The 20,455-nt window shown below is 44.5% G+C and overlaps 1 protein-coding gene across 2 annotated transcripts in view; it reads left to right on the top strand.

Annotated features, from left to right (window-relative positions):
• Positions 1-15,316, top strand: part of LOC118236332 (actin filament-associated protein 1-like 1) — a 38,781-nt gene extending 23,465 nt beyond the window's left edge. For both annotated transcript variants that reach the window (XM_035434606.1, XM_035434605.1), the window contains exons 9-19: positions 206-292; positions 1,202-1,292; positions 2,903-3,049; positions 3,638-3,849; positions 4,330-4,475; positions 5,203-5,275; positions 9,495-9,606; positions 11,016-11,183; positions 12,286-12,461; positions 12,858-12,980; positions 13,780-15,316. In XM_035434606.1, coding sequence (XP_035290497.1) covers positions 206-292; positions 1,202-1,292; positions 2,903-3,049; positions 3,638-3,849; positions 4,330-4,475; positions 5,203-5,275; positions 9,495-9,606; positions 11,016-11,183; positions 12,286-12,461; positions 12,858-12,980; positions 13,780-13,806 — 1,362 coding nt within the window. In that variant the 3' untranslated portion in view covers positions 13,807-15,316. The remainder of the gene's footprint in view (positions 1-205; positions 293-1,201; positions 1,293-2,902; positions 3,050-3,637; positions 3,850-4,329; positions 4,476-5,202; positions 5,276-9,494; positions 9,607-11,015; positions 11,184-12,285; positions 12,462-12,857; positions 12,981-13,779) is intronic.
• The last annotated feature ends 5,139 nt before the right edge of the window (positions 15,317-20,455 follow it).

Below are 20,455 nucleotides of genomic sequence, written 5' to 3'. Positions count from 1 at the left end.
ATAAATACTCATTCCACTGATAGAAGATCATTGACTCATAACTTGTGTCATCGCATGTATCTTCTGTATTGCTGTGTGTTATTAGGTCTGTATTGTTCCACGGCTTAGATATCAGAATCTTAGAGAGGATGATTGGAAGGGAACTGAAGCTCAAATCTCTGGGTTGTGCTAGTGCTCCATTTTGTTCTTCCCGGCCTCCACCCAGGTGATCCGGGACCTGAGCAGCCAGGAATCCGTGGGATTGGACGAGTCCACGTCTCCCATGATCCTCCGCAAGCTGGAACTAGAGAAGGTGAGAGCGGCTCCGAACACCGCAGGATCCTGGGAATCAGACCCTGGCGTGTCTGGTGTACGTTTCCCAGCATGCAGTGCGACAGGGCCGGGCCGGGACAGACCCCCCCCAAAAGACAAACATGGCCCACGCCGACCCCCCCCCCCCCCCCATGGTGCATTTTGGGCCTCAATAAATAACTGTGTGGGATAAACAGAGAGGATAATTATTCAGCAGGAGAGATGGTCCTCCTCCCTACTCCCCGACTCCCCCCCCCCGGCGTAATTACCACGCGTCTGACCCACGGCTGAACGCCCGTTCCCTCCTCAACCCCCCCCCCCCCCCCCCCCCCCCCTTCGCCGCGCAGCGTAAACACTGTCGTCAGGGGTGACGGGCACGGCCCTGTCTGTGGCTCCACCGGCGCCTGGTCCAATTAAAACTTGTCCACTTGCGGACCGTAAATTGCTCAAATGCCGTAGCAGGTAACGTCGGTTTGAAGAAATAACTGTTGTTAAAAGGAAGAAAAAACAAAAAACACACAAATATTATAGCTTTTGTCCTCCACACTGTGGTTGGAGAACTTGTGTTTTGGGGTGGGGTGGGTTGGGGGGGGGACAAGGAGGGTAACAGATTTCAGGTTGCAGCGGTTTTTTGGAAAGCAGTGCACTTCTGAGAGGGTTTCCCTGGGTGGAACGTGTTTGTGTGGGTTCCCCACCCCCAACCCGACGCTGTGCCACACGAAAGCTGGATGGGTTTGCGCTTGCCTGTTTGTTTCCATGTGTCCTGTATGTGCTGTAGCTATGGTGAGTAATGCAGTTGTCTTCTTTATGTGGACACTGCCCAGTCTTGGCTTCGGCTGTTGTTTGTCTGCATGTTGCTGTTATGTGGGAGGTTCTGGCTGTAATGTGACACTGTTCGTTTTTTTTACAGAGGCTGTCAGCTGATAAGCACACCTCTGATTCGGACAGCGTGGCCACGGGCGAAGTGTGCTCCAGCCACGCCCGGGACAGCCGCGAGCACGGTGAGGCGTGTGTGTGTGTGTGAGTGTGTGTGTGTGTGCATGTGTGGGGTGGGGGTGTGTGTGTGAGTGTGAGTGTGTGTGCGTGTGTGTGTCTGTGTGTGTGAGTGTGTGTGTGTGTGTGTGTGTGCGTGGGTGTGCATGTGTGGGGTGGGGGTGTGTGTGTGTGTGCGTGTGTGTGCGTGGGTGTGTGTGTGTGTGTCTCTGTGTATGTGTGTATCTGTGTGTGGGGGGGGCGCTGTGAGTGTGTGTGTGTGCGTGGGGGGTGGGTGTTGGGAGTGTGTTTGTGTATGTGTGTGAGTGTGTGTGTGTGTGTGTGTGTGCGTGTGTGTGCGTGGGTGTGTGTATGTGTGTGTGTCTGTGTGTGTGAGTGTGTGTGTGTGTGTGTGTGTGTGCGTGGGTGTGCATGTGTGGGGTGTGGGTGTGTGTGTGTGTGTGTGTGCGTGGGTGTGTGTGTGTGTGTGTCTCTGTGTATGTGTGTATCTGTGTGTGGGGGGCGGTGTGAGTGTGTGTGTGTGTGTGCGCATGTGCATGTGTGTGTGCGTGTGTGGGGTGGGTGTTGGGAGTGTGTGTGTGTGTGTGTTTGTGTATGTGTGTGAGTGAGTGTGTGTGTGTGTGTGTTTGTGTATGTGTGTGAGTGAGTGTGTGTGTGTGTGTGTGTGTTTGTGTATGTGAGTGTGTGTGTGTGTCGGGGTGGGGGCTGTGTAAAATTAGCCTGAGAAACCTTAAAGATTTGTTACTGCCTGTCCACATCTGCCCCCCCCCCCCAAAAAAAATAAACAGCCATACACACCCTCTAAGGCATTTCTCAGGTGCCACTCTAGGCCTATTGTGATGTCATCCTCAAGCAAAGACAGGAAGTGAGCAGAGGAAGTGCCCATTCAGAACCCTTCCCCTTCCCTGTGTCTTTAAAATGGCCGAAGTGTCCGAGTCCACCAGAACATCCCAGCAAGTAAAGACTTTAAATCGGGCGGGGGGGGGGGGGGGGACTCTGTGTGTGGTGCACTTCTAAAATACAAAACAGATAGCCCTATTATCCGTTTTGTGTGCTATTCTAGAGGGCCTGTTTTGGCTTTCTATTAATAGAGGGTCAGAACGGACCCTCTGTTTGGAAAAAGATTGCATTTTTAAAATGGAATGAATGTCTTTTTTTATTTTGTGATTAGGCACACAATGTCCCATGCTGTGTTCTCATTGCCAGGCATCGGCATGGACATTTCATAGTTACAGCTTCGCCCACCACAACACAGAACTGCTGTAACGGGAATTGGGGCTCCTGTTTGCCATTTAATACCATGAAACCTGTCCTTGCTTTTTTTTTTTAATTGGTTCCCCCCCTCCCCGCAGCCCCCCACCCCTTAATGGAGGACAGTTTTAATTACATGATTACAATAATTACAAATCAAACTGGTGAGGTCACTAAGCCCCCACCCATCCCCCCCAACCCCCCCAACCCCCATCATTCTTCGACCAATCACAATCTCACACCCCTGAGTGTCGACAGACAGACCCAGCTCAGACCCAGACATTGAAACAGTACTGAGGAGGCCGTTCTTGCCTTTAGCGCAGTGTTGCCTGCGGATTTCCCATAATGCCCTGGTGTGTCTCCCCAGGGAAGGCGAAGCGGGGCGCCCTGTCGGAGCTGACGGGGTCCATGAGCCGCGCTGCGGGGCGCAAGATCAACCGGATCATCAGCTTCTCCAAAAAGAAACCCCCGCTCCCCGGGGACCCCCCTCTCGACGAAGACAACCCTCGATGCGGTGAGCACCCCTCTTTTACTGTCCTCCCGTGAGGTGAGCCTCAGATGCTACCCGCTTCCCCCTCCCAGTCTGTCCATCTCCCTCAGTAATGGGGTCCCCCTCAGGACTGTTTCCCCTACAGTGGTAGGACATCCGAAATTTATCCAACAACGCTTTGGTGGTGAGGCGCAGCTGTCCTCTGTCATTGTCACATTGTGACCATCCAGAACAGAGGTGTCCAATCTTACCCGAAAATGGCCGGTGTGGGCGCAGGTTTCTGTTTTATCCCGGCACTATGACACCTGATTCTGCTTATCAAGGTCTTGACTGAAGACCGTGATTAGTTAAATAGTTTGATGTTGTTGTGCTGGGCTGAAACGAAAACCTGCACCCACACCGACCCTCTTCGGATAAGATTGGGCACCCCTGATGTCTGCTCTTTTTCCTGCTGTGCGGGTGTGTTACTACTGCCTGTGAATATATTCTGGCACCTTGATAGTAAAATTATGGCTTAATGTGTTCAGTCTTATCTCTCTAAGGGCCTTGCAATATTTTTGGAAGAAATGCAATCCTTAAAGCAGGGTGTAATGATGCCCCCCCTCCCCCCAGGCTATCTGAACGTCCTGGTGAACCAGTGCTGGAAGGAGAGGTGGTGTTGTGTGCGCGGCGGGTTTCTGTGCTTCCAGCAGGACAGGGGCGACCCCAGCGGGAACCTCAACGCAGTGGCCCTGCAGGACTGTGAGGTGGCCCCTGGGCTGGGGCCCAAACACCCCTTCGCTTTCCGAATCCTTAGAGGAGGCAGCGAAGTGCTGGCACTGGAGGTACGCTGTGTGTGTGTGTGTGTGTGCTGGAGGCATGCTCTGTGTGTGTGTGTGTGTGTGTGTGCTGGAGATAGGCTGTGTGTGGGTGTATGTGTGTATGTGTTTGTGTGTGTGTGTGTAGTCATGCTATGCTCTGTGTGTGTATGTGTGTGTTGATGAATGTATGCTCTGTGTGTGTGTGTGTGTGTGTGTGTGTGTGCTGGAGGTATGCTGTGTGTGTGTGTTCATGTGCATGTGTGTGTCTGTGTGTGGCTTTTGGTGATGCGTTTGTGTGTGTGCCATTTGGTGTGTGTGTATTTGTGTGTGTGTAAATATGTTAAAATACATTAATGATATATATTTACATAACTGTATTTGTGTTACCTGCACTTCTATGTATTCTAAGCTGAAGGAAAGCAGCAGCAGCTTGCTGAGGCGAAGCTGATTTCAGTAAGCGCTAATCTCAGCGTGTCCGTCTGTCTGTCTGTCTGTCCCCACCAGGCCAGCTGTTCGCAGGAAATGGGGCGCTGGCTGGGGGTTCTGCTGGCAGAGACCGGGTGCGCCGCCGACCCGGAGGCCCTGCACTACGACTACGTGGACGTGGACACCATCGCCAACATCCGCGACGCGGCACGCCACTCCTTCCTGTGAGTCGGGGGGGGGGGGGGGGAGCGGAGCTCGGCTCGATGGGAGCGGCCTGTGTCGATGTCAGGGTTATGGGGTCAGCTGGCTCCGGTCTGTACTGGCCTGCACTCGTGCCAGGATTGCTACTCTGGTGCTAGTGTGACACCTACAGGTTTTATGTGTTGCCGCCATTAAAAGGTTTCCACGGCGACCTTAAAAACTTGATAGCGCTTGATTTTCAAAGCAGAAAATTCCAGGTTTCTAAAAGTACTATGGTTTCTTAAGTGCTAAGAGTGCAAAAAAACTGATTTCCTTTTTTCTCATGCATTTTATAAAATTCTCCTCTTGCCTTAGCTCTACATGCCTTGTACAACAGAAGTCCAAATTACTGTTTGGATTTGCCTGGACAAGATAAATACTCAATAATAGCACCCATGAAAATTTGACTAGCAGTTCCTGTATAATTAGCTTGTACACCTTTGGTAATGCTTCAGAGATAAATATACACGGTATGTAAGACTGTTACCAGGATATAACACCATTTCACTGAAGAAGGCAATAGGTACTCCAAAATGTCTGAATCATTTAGTCTCATCTATTCTGTATGTAGAGACATTGTCACTGTTGGAGCTATGGTGTGAGTGTAGGTTAGCTGGGGTTGGTGTAGATGAGCTTGAGTCAGTGGCTGTGCTGTGTCAGTGCGTTCGGTTGCCATAGTAACGCCTCCTTTTTTGGTCTTCGTCTCTCCAGGTGGGCAACATCCTCCAGTAGTGCCTCCACACACAGCAGGACCTATGACGAGGTCCCGTATGAGAAGGTGCAGGTATGTACAGTAAGACCAGGCCCACAGCACCATACATGCGTATCCTCAGGCAGGTCATGTGATATAATCACAGGTGAGGTCACAGGACCTATGACGAGGTCCCGTATGAGAAGGTGCAGGTATGTACAGTAAGACCAGGCCCACAGCACCATACATGCGCATCCTCAGGCAGGTCATGTGATATAATCACAGGTGAGGTCACAGGACCTATGACGAGGTCCTGTATGAGAAGGTGCAGGTATGTACAGTAAGACCAGGCACACAGCGTCATACATGCGTATCCTCAGGCAGGTCATGTGATATAATCACAGGTGAGGTCACAGGACCTATGACGAGGTCCCGTATGAGAAGGTGCAGTTATGTACAGTAAGACCAGGCACACAGCGTCATACATGCGTATCCTCAGGCAGGTCATGTGATATAACCACAGGTGAGGTCAGAGAGGAGTCAAACGTACTTACTGTACCTGTGAATGTGTGGTACCTTTCTGCAACCTCACTGAGTTCAACTTTAAAAAAAGTAGTGGAGCCCCTCTGTATAATTAATCTCATAAAAAATCTCATGAAAGAATTGAGGAAATATTGGGTAGCATTGCTTTGGAATACATCTTATTTCATTTCGGTGAGGCAGGATAGCCTATATTGTTTGTAGTACCGTAACTTGGCGTCATTTTGATATCAATACTTTTAATGGCAGGCCTGGATTTTGGCAGTCTGAATGAATGAGCTATAGATGGTTTATGTCTTGTATGTGTGAGTAACTTGGCATTTTTGTACGTTGAAAACGTGTTTTTTATGAGATATCATTTCTTTTTACAAAGCGTTTATGAGAGTGAGAAATGCGAAGTGACCCTGTAAGAAACGATTGTGGATTATGGCTATCCTTGTGTGAATTTGTACAGTCTGATGAGCGTGTACCGTTTAGCAGTTTCGGTTTGCTATATATGTAAAACAGTGGCTGTGACAAAGCGTGCGGTGGCGTATAAGTGTAAACGCATCAGAAACACAGGTGAAATATGGCCAGTGTATGTACTCACGGATTTGACAGCCATCCAATGAGCCTCGATTGACAAAAGAATGAGCAAGCCCGTAGAATTAGAATAACTTGTGTACCCTTCTGTCCTGCTCCGTTGTCTGTTATTTCGTGGAGATGCACTTTTAGTGTTTGTAAGGTTTATAAGGAATTTTGATAGGCTTATCTGCAGGTAGGAATCCTCTTCGCTGTTTTGCTTAGCTAGAACCGGAAAAATTGATAGTGGAGAATAGGAGTAGATGCATATGTCCCAGCAGGCTTTGCATATGAGAAAATAACAACAGTGTGAGAGAAATTGGGAGAAATTATGAAATTGCATAGTAGAAACAATATGTTTTTAGCAGAATGGGCATGTAGGTGAAGGTTGACATGATCACAGACTATAGTGCGAAGTAAATGAAGTGACCATGAGCAAGCTTAGTTTCCTTATGGAACGGTATATAGCTATAACAGTCGGTGTAAAGCAGTAGTTGTTAAAGTGGAGGGTTAAGTAACGTGTGGAATCTATTGCACTAATGTGCTTTTCTCGTGTTCAGTAGTAGTAGTTATAATTATGAGTGAGTCATGATTTTAAATGTAATGTTTTAATGCGGAGTTGCAGAATGTACATACGTAGTAATTGTTTGTATGTGGCTAGATAGAGAACAGGGCGAGGTAACATGAATGTAGAAACGTGGCGTTTGCTGATAAGAAGGTTTTGTACGGTAACCAAGTGAAGAAATATAGTTAGTAGAAATGGCACAGTGGTGAACTGGTGTAACTTTTTAATAGAAGGAATACATTTGCCGTCATGAAATGCATATGGGTGGCCGTGAGTGAGTTTTGGTAAAGCAAATATAAGCGTAAGAAAACGTTAGTGTAAAAGAGGAAATTATCTGCCTGAGGGCGAGGCGGGATTCAATCCTTCAACCGGAGGTTTACCAGTCTGTGACTTTGTTAGTGCAGCACCATGACATAGCTATGCAATGCGTGAAATATCATTAGCAAACCTGTCCATAGTTTTAAAGAAGATCACAGGCCAGTAAGCACAGAAGAGCTCCTGTTGAATCCATATGGCTTTGCAATATTGTAGCCGGTTAATAACTGAACGTGCAGACGGTACGTCATAATGCAGTGTATACGTTTGGTGAACGGCGGGTAGATATGGTGCAAAAGCAATAATTGAGTAGTAGACAATTATTAGTGAGGGTAAAAGCAGGTTAAAGAGATGTGTTTCTAGCTGGGCTTGAACTTAGGACCTCATGTTCCCAAGGCTGTAACCTTGCCCACGAGGCCACAGGCAGACTAGCTGTTCAAACTGGAAATGTTTCAGAGTAAAAAGGTGTGGGTATTTTGCGTGTGTATGCGAGTTTTTGATTGGGTCGTATAGGTGAAGATTTGGCTGGTGTCGGTAAAATGTCCAATGGGGAGACATGTTGTTAGTGGGATAGGCGGCAGGAAAAATAAGAATGAGAAGAAGAAAGAGAAGAAGAAGAAGAAGGAGAAAACGCAAAATCCCCTTAGTTTGGGGCTTCATTGTGTGGACATGTGAAGTTGTTTATGAAATCTGTCTGTTGAAATGGGGTCAGAATGTACAGAACTGAATGTTTTTAAGGGCTGAGTGTCTGTGGCTGTTGTGGTTATTTCTGTGGGGAACCCTGAAAAGTGCCAAACTCTCGGTGCTGTATAGGTATGGGGCATGCCCCCGCCAAGGCGTAACTTGGCGGGATGGCATACCTGCCATCCCAATTAGCTAAATAAACGTATTTGTTTATTTACCACAGGGGCTTGTTAATCTCAATAACCATGTCCTTTACTTTGCTGAAATCTAAACAGCAATTGAATAACATTCAATAAAAATGAAACTTCAAATGATATTTTTGTAAATATTTTCACTACAGCTTTTTTTTGCCATCCAAGATACTTGAATTATGCCAAAATCTTCCGGGTCACAGGATGTTATAAGTAAATAGAGGATGTTACAGCCCAGTTTGCATTCACTACGGAGGCAGGTGACAGGTTAGGAGATTTAAACTAGCCCAGCAGGGTGAAGGAATCCCAGGGTGCACCAGGCTGTGAAAGTCACCTGATATTATGACTGGGTCCTGGAGGCCCAGCTCAGGTGTGGTGCTGGTGACCCCTTTACAGGCAGCTTCTCAGGCTGTGACGGGTGCTGTTATGGGGGTAATCTGTGATATGAGTGCTGTGGATTCATGTGCCCCCCCCTCCACCCCCACAGCCAGGGGAGTAACTCAGTGATCTGCCTCATGAAGCTGAATCGGATCATTGTTTTACCCCTGACGTCCCTCCCCAAATGCAGGGAAGACAAGGGCTTGTTTTTGGGGCTTACTGAAAATAGATAGTATACATCGTCTGTGTGTGTGTGTGTGTCTGTGACTGTGCGTGTGTGTGTGTGTGTGCATGTACGGGTGTGTGTATGTGACTGTGCGTGTGTGTGTGCATGTGCATGCATGCAGGCATGTGTGTGTGTCTTTGTTTATGGTGGGGGGGAGAGAGCTATTGCAGCTAGTTTCTTAGGAGCTGAGTCTTACTGAAGAAGTTCACTGCTTACTCATAATCCTCCTGGTTTCCAGAGAATCCCTTTAATCTGTTCAATAAGCAAGAGCTGGAATCATGTTTAAACAAAACCCAGCCACCGAGTCTGGCTCTCTTCTCCAGAAAACACAGTTTGGAGAAGAGCTGTTTTCAGAGTGCTGAGAGGAGGCTGCGTGCGTTTCTCCTGTCCTCAGATGCACCCCTGTGAAGCTGGTTAAACAAGCAGTGTCTGATACTGCACCACAGTGCCAGCATTTGTTTTTTAAAAAAGTATATATTTATTTGGAAGCCAAAAAGTCTCAAGCACACATCCTTAACCTGCGAAACATCATGTTTTCCACATGGCCTGCTACTTTAATCTGTGTTTGTTTAGCTGAAAGTATTAAGCATTGGGTTTTAAAAAACAACAACTTTGAAAAGAAACTCATGAAACATAATAAAGTTGTGCAATATTCCCAGTGCGGTGGGGAATGATAGATTTCATCTGTTGACTCCTTTGCCTTATTCACAGCTATATTCATTATACTCACGTCTCCACATATGTCTGAGTCCACGTTGTGGGGTATAATGATTCTCCCCCTAACCCCTCTCCTCCCTTCTTGAACCCACCCTGCCCCGCCCCCCTCCCATTCACCCACCTCCCCCAAAACAGCACCCAGAGGAGCAGGGGAAGAAGAGAGGACTGGCGAAGAAGAGCACCTCCCCCTCCAGTGGGGGTAACCAGAAGGGCAAATCCCAAGTCACCATCAACCGCCATGGCTCCAGTAAGGACTGTGTGGGGTGGAGGGTGCAGGGATTCATGTGAATATTAAAGAACCAGATTTGAAGGCCTAAGGATGGCCATTTGGATAGAATCGGTTAGCATGCAAATGGTGTTTGTGTGTGTGTGCCTGTGTGTGTGTGTGTGTGTGCGTGCGTGCCTGTGTGTATGTATGTCTAGGTGTGTGTGTGTGCGCATTCATGTGTGTGTGTGTGTGTTTTATCACTTTCCTATCTTCCATTTTCTTTGGGGGCACTGTACATATTAATACTCAGGAGGTGACCATTTCCACAGAACACAGTGTATGGGTGGGTGTATTTTTGTTGTGTGTGGGTGAGTGTTTGTGACAGCTTTATCTATTTCACTCTGCCAACTCTGTGTCATTTTACCACCCTAGCATCTGTTTGCCTCTCAAATATAAATAAAAAATGTAATGATTTTTTGCAACATCTTTTTTGGAAGGCTATAAGAGCCTTTGGTGTTTTGATAGATGAGAACAATTTTTCATATTTTCACCCCACTGCTCACTGCAGAGACGTGCAGACTTTATGATGGGGTTTACTGGGTGATTTTTCTGTAGTTCACTAGAATTTGAGCCATTATGTTTGACAGAAGATACTTCTTTTAGGTCATTATGTCTCTGTATGATGGATTATGGAGCACAGAGTTGAAGTGGGTTATAGAGACACACTGCAAAAACCCAAAAAGAGTCAATCTTATATTTAAACTTACTATTTTATTTCTGTTACTTTTTTGGTAAATAAGACAAAAAGATTATCGATGTGGAGTGACAGTTTGACTTGTTTAAAGATTTGCCAATGGGGCAAGAAAAATTTTACTTGTCCAGTAAAAAGTAACTTAAAACAAGCTAATATTGTCTACTTGAGAGAAAGAAGATAAGACTTTTAGTCTTGTAATCAGTCTTAAAGTCTCATCTTTTTTTCTCAAGTATAAAATATTAGCTGTACACGCTTCACATTATTTATAGATTCTGCATAGCCTTGTACTGCTAACAAGGTTTTGTCTTAACAAGTGTTTTAGTCTTGTAATCAGTCTTAAACACATGTTAAGACAGAACAGTGCTAGCAGTGCCAGGGCTATCTATAATCCATCAATAATGCGATGCCCGTAAAGCTAATATTGTCTACTTGAGGAAACAAAAAGATAAGACTTTACGACTCATTACAAAACTAAAACACTTGTTAAGACAGAACCTTGTTGGCAGTGCTAGACTTTCCAGAACCTATAAATAATGTGATGCGTGCACTAATATTTTCTACTTGTAAGAAAAAAGATAAGACTTTAAGACTCATTACAAGACTAAAACACTCTGTGAATAATGTGATGCGTGTACAGCCGTGGGAGACACCGTGAGACTGGGAGAGCGGGAGAGTAAGCTCTTGTCCATCGCAGATGCCAATCAGTACGGGAAGTACGGGAAGAGAAGAGCAGAGGAAGACGCCCGGCGGTACCAGGGAGAGAAGGACGAGTTGGAGAGGCAGCGGGAGGACATCCGCAAAACGCTGGTCTCGCTCCGCCAAGAGAGGAGGGAGAAGAAGGAGGAGCTGAAGAGTGCAACAGGTAAGAGAGACACACCTATACACATCAACACACACACACACTCATACACACATACACATCAACACACACACACACTCATACACACATACACACACCTATACACATCAACACACACACACACTCATACACACATACACACACCTATACACATCAACACACACACACACTCATACACACATACACACACCTATACACATCAACACACACACACACTCATACACACATACACATGCATACACACACACTCATACACACATACATACACATGCATACACACACACACACACACATTCATACACATACACACACACATGCACACACACACACACACATACAACACATACTAACAAAGTCACATACGTCCACACACTAACATACACACACCCTCATACACAGAAACACGCGCACACACACACACCTACACACACCCACACACATGCATGCATACTTTAACATACACACACCCACATACACACATACTTATACACACACACGCACACACATACCTACATACACACACACATACACACATCTATGTACACACCCCCCACACTCACATACTCACGTACACAGACCCACACACAAACCTACATTCACACATACACTAACACACGCATACACATAATACAAAGACGCACACCCATGTACACACAAACACACACCCATACACACACACATTCGTACAGAAGGAGCTGTATCTATGATCGCATTGCAGACGTCGTCAGCAACCATTATAAAATCAATTCATATATAGCGCACTGCAACTAACAATAAACGGGAAAGAGCTATTTCTCTAGTGGATATTCTCTGTATATTTCTCTAGTTGCTCATTGGCTACCTGTAGTTATAGTAGTGGCATCTTTTTGGCTGATGAGTTGGAGAACTCTTGCTCTGTGGTGCACTGGCTTCACCTACTGGCAGTACACAGCATAGCAGCTCTTCTTTCAGCTGTACTTCCTGTGATCACTGCATATGCAACTTTTCACAGTGTGTGTCTGTTAGCAGTACGGGTGTTAGCTGCATGGATGTGTTATAACTGCAAGGGTTTACACTGTGTGTGTGCGTGCGTGCGCGTGCGTGCGTGTGTGTGTGTTGCACACAGGTATGCGTAAGAAGGTTCTGGAAGAGCGGCTGGCGCAGCTGGAGGAGAGATGCCGGGGGAAGGAGGGGGAGCGGGTGGACCTGGAGCTCAGGCTCAATGCAGTGAAGGAGAACCTGAAGAAGTCCCTGGCAGGAGGAGCCCTGGGAGCACCTGGAGAGACCAGGCCTACCGGCACGGTACTGATCCCAGAAGAGCACGTTTACAACATCACAATTTTAATTTTAATTTTATTACAATTTGCTAATTATTATTTAATCTCCATTAATTTCATTATTTAGTCATTATTATTTCATAGTAATAATTGTGACCATAATTGCATTTCTGTAGTACTTTTCATCTCAAGATCCAAATGTGCACCAAGTGGAGTGGAAGGGAATTATTAATCCTGTTGTACTTTGAGATAGGACTAGACGGACTGATTGAGAGAGCACGGTCGGGAATTTAGCCACGATAATGGGGGAACCACCTGCTCTTTTGTGATAAATGCCATGGGCTCTTTAAAGAGGGAGCTGCTTTTGGGGAGTTGGAGAGTCCTGAGTGCATCAGGCTTAATCTTTGTTCCACCCATCCAGGGTGGCAAGTCCGACAGCCCGTACAGCGAGTCTGCCCTGCCAGTCAACTGCGCCTCGGAAATGCGCAAACGCACCCCCTCCATCTACGCCTCCAACCGCGGCACCGTCATGCAGAAAGCCAAGGTGTGAGTCGTGCAGCGTTTCATCTCACCCATAGAGGGAGCTCTCACTTGAGTTAGAATAATTACGTTCACGTTTATCTCATTTTCACCGGTGCAGTGGTGTTCTGTTGCACAATGCTGTAAGGAATTCCATATGTTAACTGCCCTGAGATGGAATGGCCTTTAAAAAAATGAGTGTGAAGTTTGTCAAGTCAATTCCAGGTTTTCTGGAAAAAAAACTGGAGCTGGGTGACCTTAACTGCATTGTGAAGAAATTATTTGCTTTCCTTATTTCTGTGGCCATTTCCATTGACTGAATCTTTTGTTTCAGCTGAATATTTTTTTAAAGATTCACCCCATATGTAAACTGTCATCTGGTACTAGTGTTGTTCTTTGGAACCCTATGAAACTTGTGTAATATCAAGCGCTACGCACAAAATACATTGGGGCTTTTATTTGTTTGATAAAAAGTGTTGTACTGTTAGCGTAAGCTATCCTGCACATATTCAAACAGTTCAGACTTGTTCAGTGTATTCACCACTTTATTAAAGTATTTCAAACAAATAATTATTTTATGTTCTCATAAAGATTTGAATTTTGATTGGTCAGTTTACGTTGATTATGGCCTGACCACCTCAATGTTTTTTTTTTCTCCTGTTCTTACCTGTAAAAATGAACTAAAGCGAAGGACTTTTGATAATTCTAGAAGACATGCCAGAACACAGTCATACGGGACCGGTGCATGTGATTAATATTTCGGAAAATTCCCTGACGTTGCAGAGCAGTATATAAGTGAGCCGGTCTTGAATCTTTGTTTGCAGGAATGGGAGTCAAAGAAAGGGAGCTAAAGAAGGACAGCGACGGGCCTTCTCTGCTGCTCCAGGGACTGCAGGGTACCAATCCAACGTCACGAGAAAGGGAGAGAGAGAAAGAGGAAGAGAGCGAGACAGCGAGAGGTAGAGAGTGAGAGAGAGTGAGAGAGAGTGAGAGATCCTGTCACCAGACCTGATGATCTCTCACTCCCTCCACTGAACTGAACCCTCATTCACCGCAACCAGTAGATCTAGCGAATTAAGAACGTCTAAAGTTCACAGCCAGAACAGGACAAGATGTCGTGAGTCCTGACACTTGAACGTTTCCTCGGGCATCACACATTTGCTCGCACACGCACCCGACACTCATCTCTTGAGTTTTTGGCGCGGGTGACTGTAGCTGTGTCTCAGGCAAAGGACTTCACACAACTGACCGGGAAGAAGCATTTTTAAGAATCCTTGAAGCATCAAAGAATCTTAATTTCTTTTATTTTTTTCTCCCTTTTTTTGGAAGAGCCAAGTTATTGAAAGAAGTGAGAGGATGGCAAAATGTGAAGATTTGAACGGATTTTTGAAAGTGTGATTGTAAGTTTAGAACACTGCTCTTGAGGGGATACCAGAGGGAGAGAACATGCACGATTCACTCATATGAGAGTTGTAATAAAAATGACGACAAGCCATAATGTTCTAGAGCCATTTGTATACATTTGTTAAATATGTTTGAAAGATGTTTTGTTAAAATATAAAAATATATATTATTAAAATATATGTTAAAAAGTAATAAAAAATGTGTTTTACTGTGCAATTTTGCCTCGGTGCCTTATGAACAGAATGTCATATGGGATGGCAATCTGAGTTTCATGGTTATAAACGTGTGGTGCTAATGTGAATCAGACAAAAATATGCAAATTTCAATATTCATAAATTCTCATCAGTTCAAGGATAATTTCTTGGAGTTAATTGTGCATTGTCATCAATGCACTATTGATCCGTAAATGTATTCACAAATACATGTGAAACGAGTTCACAAAATGACATATTTCATAATGGTGTAAGGCATTGTTCCAGCTTTAACAATGAGCCTCTAGCTTTGGATTACCTGTGCACTTTACTGACAGAATGTTTTTGTTCTTATCCTTGTCCTTATGGTTGTTTTCCTTCACTGTAAAAAAAAAAAGGAAATTTTACGGTAAAATACTGGCAACTGGGTTTGCCAGAACTTTACTGTATAAAGAGCGCGGTAACAGTATCCATACAGTAGCAGGCTGTAGGCCTATGTCTAACAAATGTTAAATGCATCATGGTGTTTTACTGTAAATAATATAATTATTTACGTTTTCACTGTTTACGGTTTTGTACCTTTGCAATTTTACAGATTTTCGCCAGAAAATTCATTTTTCATACATTTTTTACGGTGTTAACAGTGTTTTACTGTTTTAACTTTTGTATGGTGAGGGGAAAATATATTTGGAAACATAAATCCAACTTTTTAGTTGGCTATGTACGTTACCTTTATTTCCATTAAATGTTCACTTTGTAATAAGTCTTGATTTACGTCTTATTCCTTTCTGTGTTGTGATGTGTCATACTGCTTCTCAAATATTCATATTTAAAGTACTTACCGGTGTTCAAAAAGAAGATATCGAAGTACTTGATTTAGACCACAAATGCCTCTATTACAAGCCACTAGGCGAAACCTCGACCTTGGTGTCTAAAATTTCCTTACGTTATTGCACTTATTTATTGTCTGAAATAATATTCACTGACTGACTGAAATATTTCTTTATACCTCAGAAAGGATGCTATTGGTTGAAGGCACCCATGGTTACTGGTCTACATAGGCAGAGACCATTACACTGGCTCAGTCGTTCCGGTAGTGATTTGCTCACTGCAAGGTTTAAGAGTTCCAGTAAAGAGTGTGATCATTCTGCGAAAGAGAGCGCATGGCCGGTGGCGTTTGTGATTCTTGTTATGAATCAGCCGATGTAACTGGATGCTCATGCTCAGGGAATGGCTGTTTGCAGGCTGTCCATTCCTCTGAAATTTAATTTCATTGGGGGTTATGCTGCAGTGATTTATGCCAACTGAATCACACAAAAAAATGAAGTGTATTGTTTTGCTCTGGAGAAAGATACCCATTTATAAAGCTGTAACATGAGACAGGAATCCCAGCCCTGTGTCCTGTGTTTCATGTTCCAGCCACAAGGTGGCGGCAGTGTCAAAAGTAATCAATTTGTTTCAGCTCAGCAGCTAGTCACCAGATTGTCAATGTTTTTAAAACAGTTCAGTAAATCTCAATTTCTTTTCCAACTGATAACACTTTTCTTGCTTTGTCCCCTTTTAGCCCAAAACTGAGTGAAATTAACCTTTCCTTGTTACTCTTCACTCTCACCAAGGCTTTTTGACAATTCAGAAGTGCTGTGAACTTCTGTGAATCTCAGCCCACCTGCCCCTGTCCAGAGATGGATTACCCAGAAAAACTACACACAAAAGATTAGACACACACACACACACACACACATACACACACACACACACATTTTTATCATTCGTGGTCCTTTGAGCAGAGTGTGGTGGTGTGTATCCTATTTGGTAAAGAAACACAGTCTGTGTTAGTTGTTGAAACTGTCAGACTGCTCTACTCTGTGTGTCTAACCTGCTGCCGACGGTGACCCCTGCTCCTAACCTCCTGTGTACCTCACACACGCTGGGAGCTATTGCTCCTGTTTCGTTTACTTCGTGTTGACATGTCAAATATTTCACGCCGAGATGTCCGCCAATGCACTCGCTGGCAGCCTGTTTATTGTGTCCCTGCTCTATTTTCCCCTAATCATGTATAAAAACAGCAGTAAAGGTGTGCAGGTCAGCCAGAGCTTTTCAGTTTTTGGTGAGGAGAAGGAGGAACTGAGAGTGTTAGTGTGTAGGAGTTACAGTTTTATTTCTCTGCTGAAACAAGGTTTGAAAATCCTGAGAGGGAATCCAGAAGCGATCATTTGCTGTTGATCTGTACTTTTTGTTGTTGTTGCATTCTCCTGATGGATGGATTTGTTTTGTTTGAGCATTTTTCTTCTCAGATTTGACGTGATTCGAATTTTTTAGCAACTTGGTACAGAAATGGCAGTTCAGGGTGACCGGAAACTTCTCTTTTGGATATGTCTTCTCGGACCGCTGTAGTAACCTGGATACAGTGGTTTACAGCGCTTACCTTGTTCTTTTCTGGGTTGGAATTATAACTTTCACTGGAGGGTCAAAGGTCACACATTGTAACACAAGTTTTGGACTTGAAAGGAAATCATTTAAACTTTTCTTTATATGATTAACTGTGTTATTTTCTTAACCATTATACTTTAATGTGACTGTTAATCTGTAACTTCTGAATTCTGTTATATTCATAGTATTAGTGTTTGAACTGAGTATGGACAACACTTTTCATTACAGTGGGCTTGTCTGAAGAATGTCTTTTGTGTCTTTTAAAATATTTACAGCCTGTCAATGGTGAAGATTGTGATGCTGGAACAGCAGAGAAAACCTGCATACTGTCCACATAGGTCTCGGCATGGCTTGATTCAGCTGGATTGCAAAGCAGGTTCTGTTGGGAGAGAGACAGAGAAAGGAGAAGGAGAAAGTAGAGATGGAGGGTAAGAGAGGACAGTGACAGCGAACGGATGTCCTGCCTGTGGAAGGGCATGTCAGTTTAGCAGCGGCGATGACAGGCGCCTTGATGCGGTTTAGGGGCGGTGGCTGGGTGGGGCAGGAGGATTCTGCACCCCACGGTCCGGGCCAGCACTGACAGACAGGACGCGAGCACCATTCTCAGTTTAGTAAACAGGACCGACAGGATGACACTGTTTTAGTAAACAGTATTGCACGTGTACGCATGCATCCCAGAGAGAGAGAGGGAGAGAGAGAGAGAGAGAGAGAGAGAACGAGAGAGCGAGAGAGAGAGAAAGAGAGAGAAAGAGAGAGCGAGAGAGAGGGAGAGAGAGAAGGTTGTGTGTTGGTTTCCGCTGGGGCTGGTTGATGATTTGAGCTCTGCTGTGAGTGACCTTCTTGGTGTGTCTCCAAGGACAACGGTGACCCACACACTCGCGCCTCTCTGAAGCACCTCCAAATCCGAAGTATGCGTTCTTCATGAATTTGGCCAGCTTAAACAGCCTGGTGGCTGAGCTGTAAATGTACAGTGTACATTTACACCATACATTAAAAGTGCAGGTGCACATTATATCTTAAGTGCAGTTTCAAAGACTCATTTGCACGTGCTTGATTTCCTTGATTGAAAGCTGACAAAATCCCTCTATTACAGTTAGTCATGAGTGCTTGAATATTTCCTACTGCTCCTCAGCAACAGAAATGTTTTATGATATAATTTCAATACCATGTGGATACAGTGAATATATGCCATAAAATTAATTTGCCTCTTGACTCTGCCTGGCTGGTTTAATAAAAGGTTTTGCCTAGTTTCTATTATTTATTTATTTATTTATTTATTTGTTTATTTATTTATTAATCAATCTCACCTCCTTCAAGTTATCTCACCTCCTTCTAGTTATAAACCCCATTTGTTTCTATGCCTTTAATCAGCATTTAGAATCGCCACTACTTCCACTCAATGAAGGTTAATTCATTTCTCGACCTCCTTCACTCTTTCATTTGTAATACCTTTTTATGGTATTTCTTCATTTTTAAATGATTGACATGGTCTTCCTTTCTCTCGACCTTGGCTGGAATGAGCGCCTGAGTGTGTGTTCAAAGGCCTGTGTGGGAAATGTACTCTTAATGAAACAGGGCAGTTTGTGCGTCAGAAGGGATAGTGTTTACATGAGACGGTTATGATTGAGGTTTAATTTAAAATCGCATGGCTCTCGTTTAAGAATTTTTTATCCTTACCTGTGGCATATCTTCTAACCCCCACCACTGCCCCACGCTCCCCATTTCTCTTAATCTATCTTTCTCTTTCTGCCTCCTGCTTCTGTGTCTTGGGTGCGTGTTTGGGGTTTGGCAGGGTCTGTTTGAGTGTTTACTGTGTCAACATTGCACTTGCCGCCTGACCTGTGGTCACTGGCGTACGGCACGTGCCCCAACCCCTCCTCGCCTTAACCCCCCCCCCCCCCCCCGCCACTCACCCATCCAACCTGTCTATGGGGGCAATTAGAACGTCAAACTGTATTTTACAGGCCTGTTTCAACTGTTAAAATATAGCCTCTAGACACATTGTGTTTTCATTAAGTAAATTATATTATTTTCTATTTATTTTTTGTATAGTAGGCAGTTAGCGAAGTCATAGTGATTGTGTTGCCAATAGGCAAGATAGTCCTTACTGTAAATGGAGTCAAATGAAATTGTTTATGAAATGAAATTATTCGTAAATCATTGTTTGAAATTTGTATGTTCAGATTGTGTTCAGTACCAATAGCCAAAATGAAATTCTTAATATTTGTTTACTTTGTTTAATATCTTGTTTCAAAAAGGTTGATCATAATTAATGAATGGGGAATTGGGGATATATATATAGTCATTTTTAAATATATTTCATTAATAGATTCTTTTATTAATTTTATTAATTCATGTTTTATTAATAGGTTCTCAAAATGAGACAGGACTACTTTCTCTGTCCTTCCCTCTCCCTCCCTTCCCCCTTCATTCTGTATCATTCCCTCCTTCTCCTTTTCCTTCCCTTCGCTCAGTTTCTCTCACTTCTTCAGAACCTTGTACAGTTTGTTTTTTTCTGACAGGTGTGTAGATGTGTGACAGGAGAAGGGCAGCAGGTGTAGTCAGAGATTTATTGATTACAGTCGCATGCTGCCGGGTGCTGATTGCCCTCCCCCGAGCAGGGGGTGGGGGGTGGGGGCAGGGGGGGGGGAGGTGGGGGTGTAGGCAAAATGGCAACCTTGGCTCAGGTGAACGGCAAGCAGAGCCTTCCAAAGAAAAAAAAAAATTATATAGTGAGAAGTCCAATTTTACCTCCTAAGACCCAGCAATTAACTTTTTGTCCCATACGGGGGACATGGGTGTCTGGTCCTAATCTCAAGAACCATTTGTTCTATTTTGCTCTACTTAGTTATATTATTATTATTATTATTATTATTAAAGATTTAATAAAAAATTAAATAAATAACATTTTGGAAAATATTTTCCCTGCAAAGTGTTTTTATGTTCCAAGACACTTGTTTTAGGTCAAAAAAAATTTGAATAACTTTTTTTTCCTGTTAGGTCTCCAGAGGGTAAAGTGGATTTTTCTTTTCTTCTTCTTTGTACTTGTGTGTGTTTACAGTTGATGTCCCTGGCTGGGGATCTGGGGACCAGCATGAGGAGCAGGGTGTGCGTTGAGATAAGCACTGATGTGTGCAGGACAGACACACTGAGACGCCCGGTTTGTATTCACAGTGAGCCCCGTGCCCCGGGAGGAGCAGTGAAAGCTGCTTTTGAGACGTGCCGTTGACATTTAGCCACCCGACTCCCCGTCAGAGGACCGTGAGCTCACACAGGCAGGTGATAAAGTGCAGTTATCGCCTTTAGGCTGACACACTGAATTTATGTGGGCCTGCCTTGTATGTGTGTCAAAGCACAGGACATGAGATGGGCCCTGGATATTGGATTTTGGCCGAGGGTCCTGGAGGCTATGAAAGGTGAGATGGGACTTGTAGGTGGAATGGCTTTCTGCCAGCAGATTCCATGTCTTTACCTC

This window comes from Anguilla anguilla, chromosome 9, assembly GCF_013347855.1.
Source record: "Anguilla anguilla isolate fAngAng1 chromosome 9, fAngAng1.pri, whole genome shotgun sequence".
Lineage (NCBI taxonomy): Eukaryota > Metazoa > Chordata > Actinopteri > Anguilliformes > Anguillidae > Anguilla > Anguilla anguilla.
The sequence above is the reverse complement of the archived record's forward strand: the minus strand, read 5'-3'. Positions and strand labels throughout refer to the sequence as shown.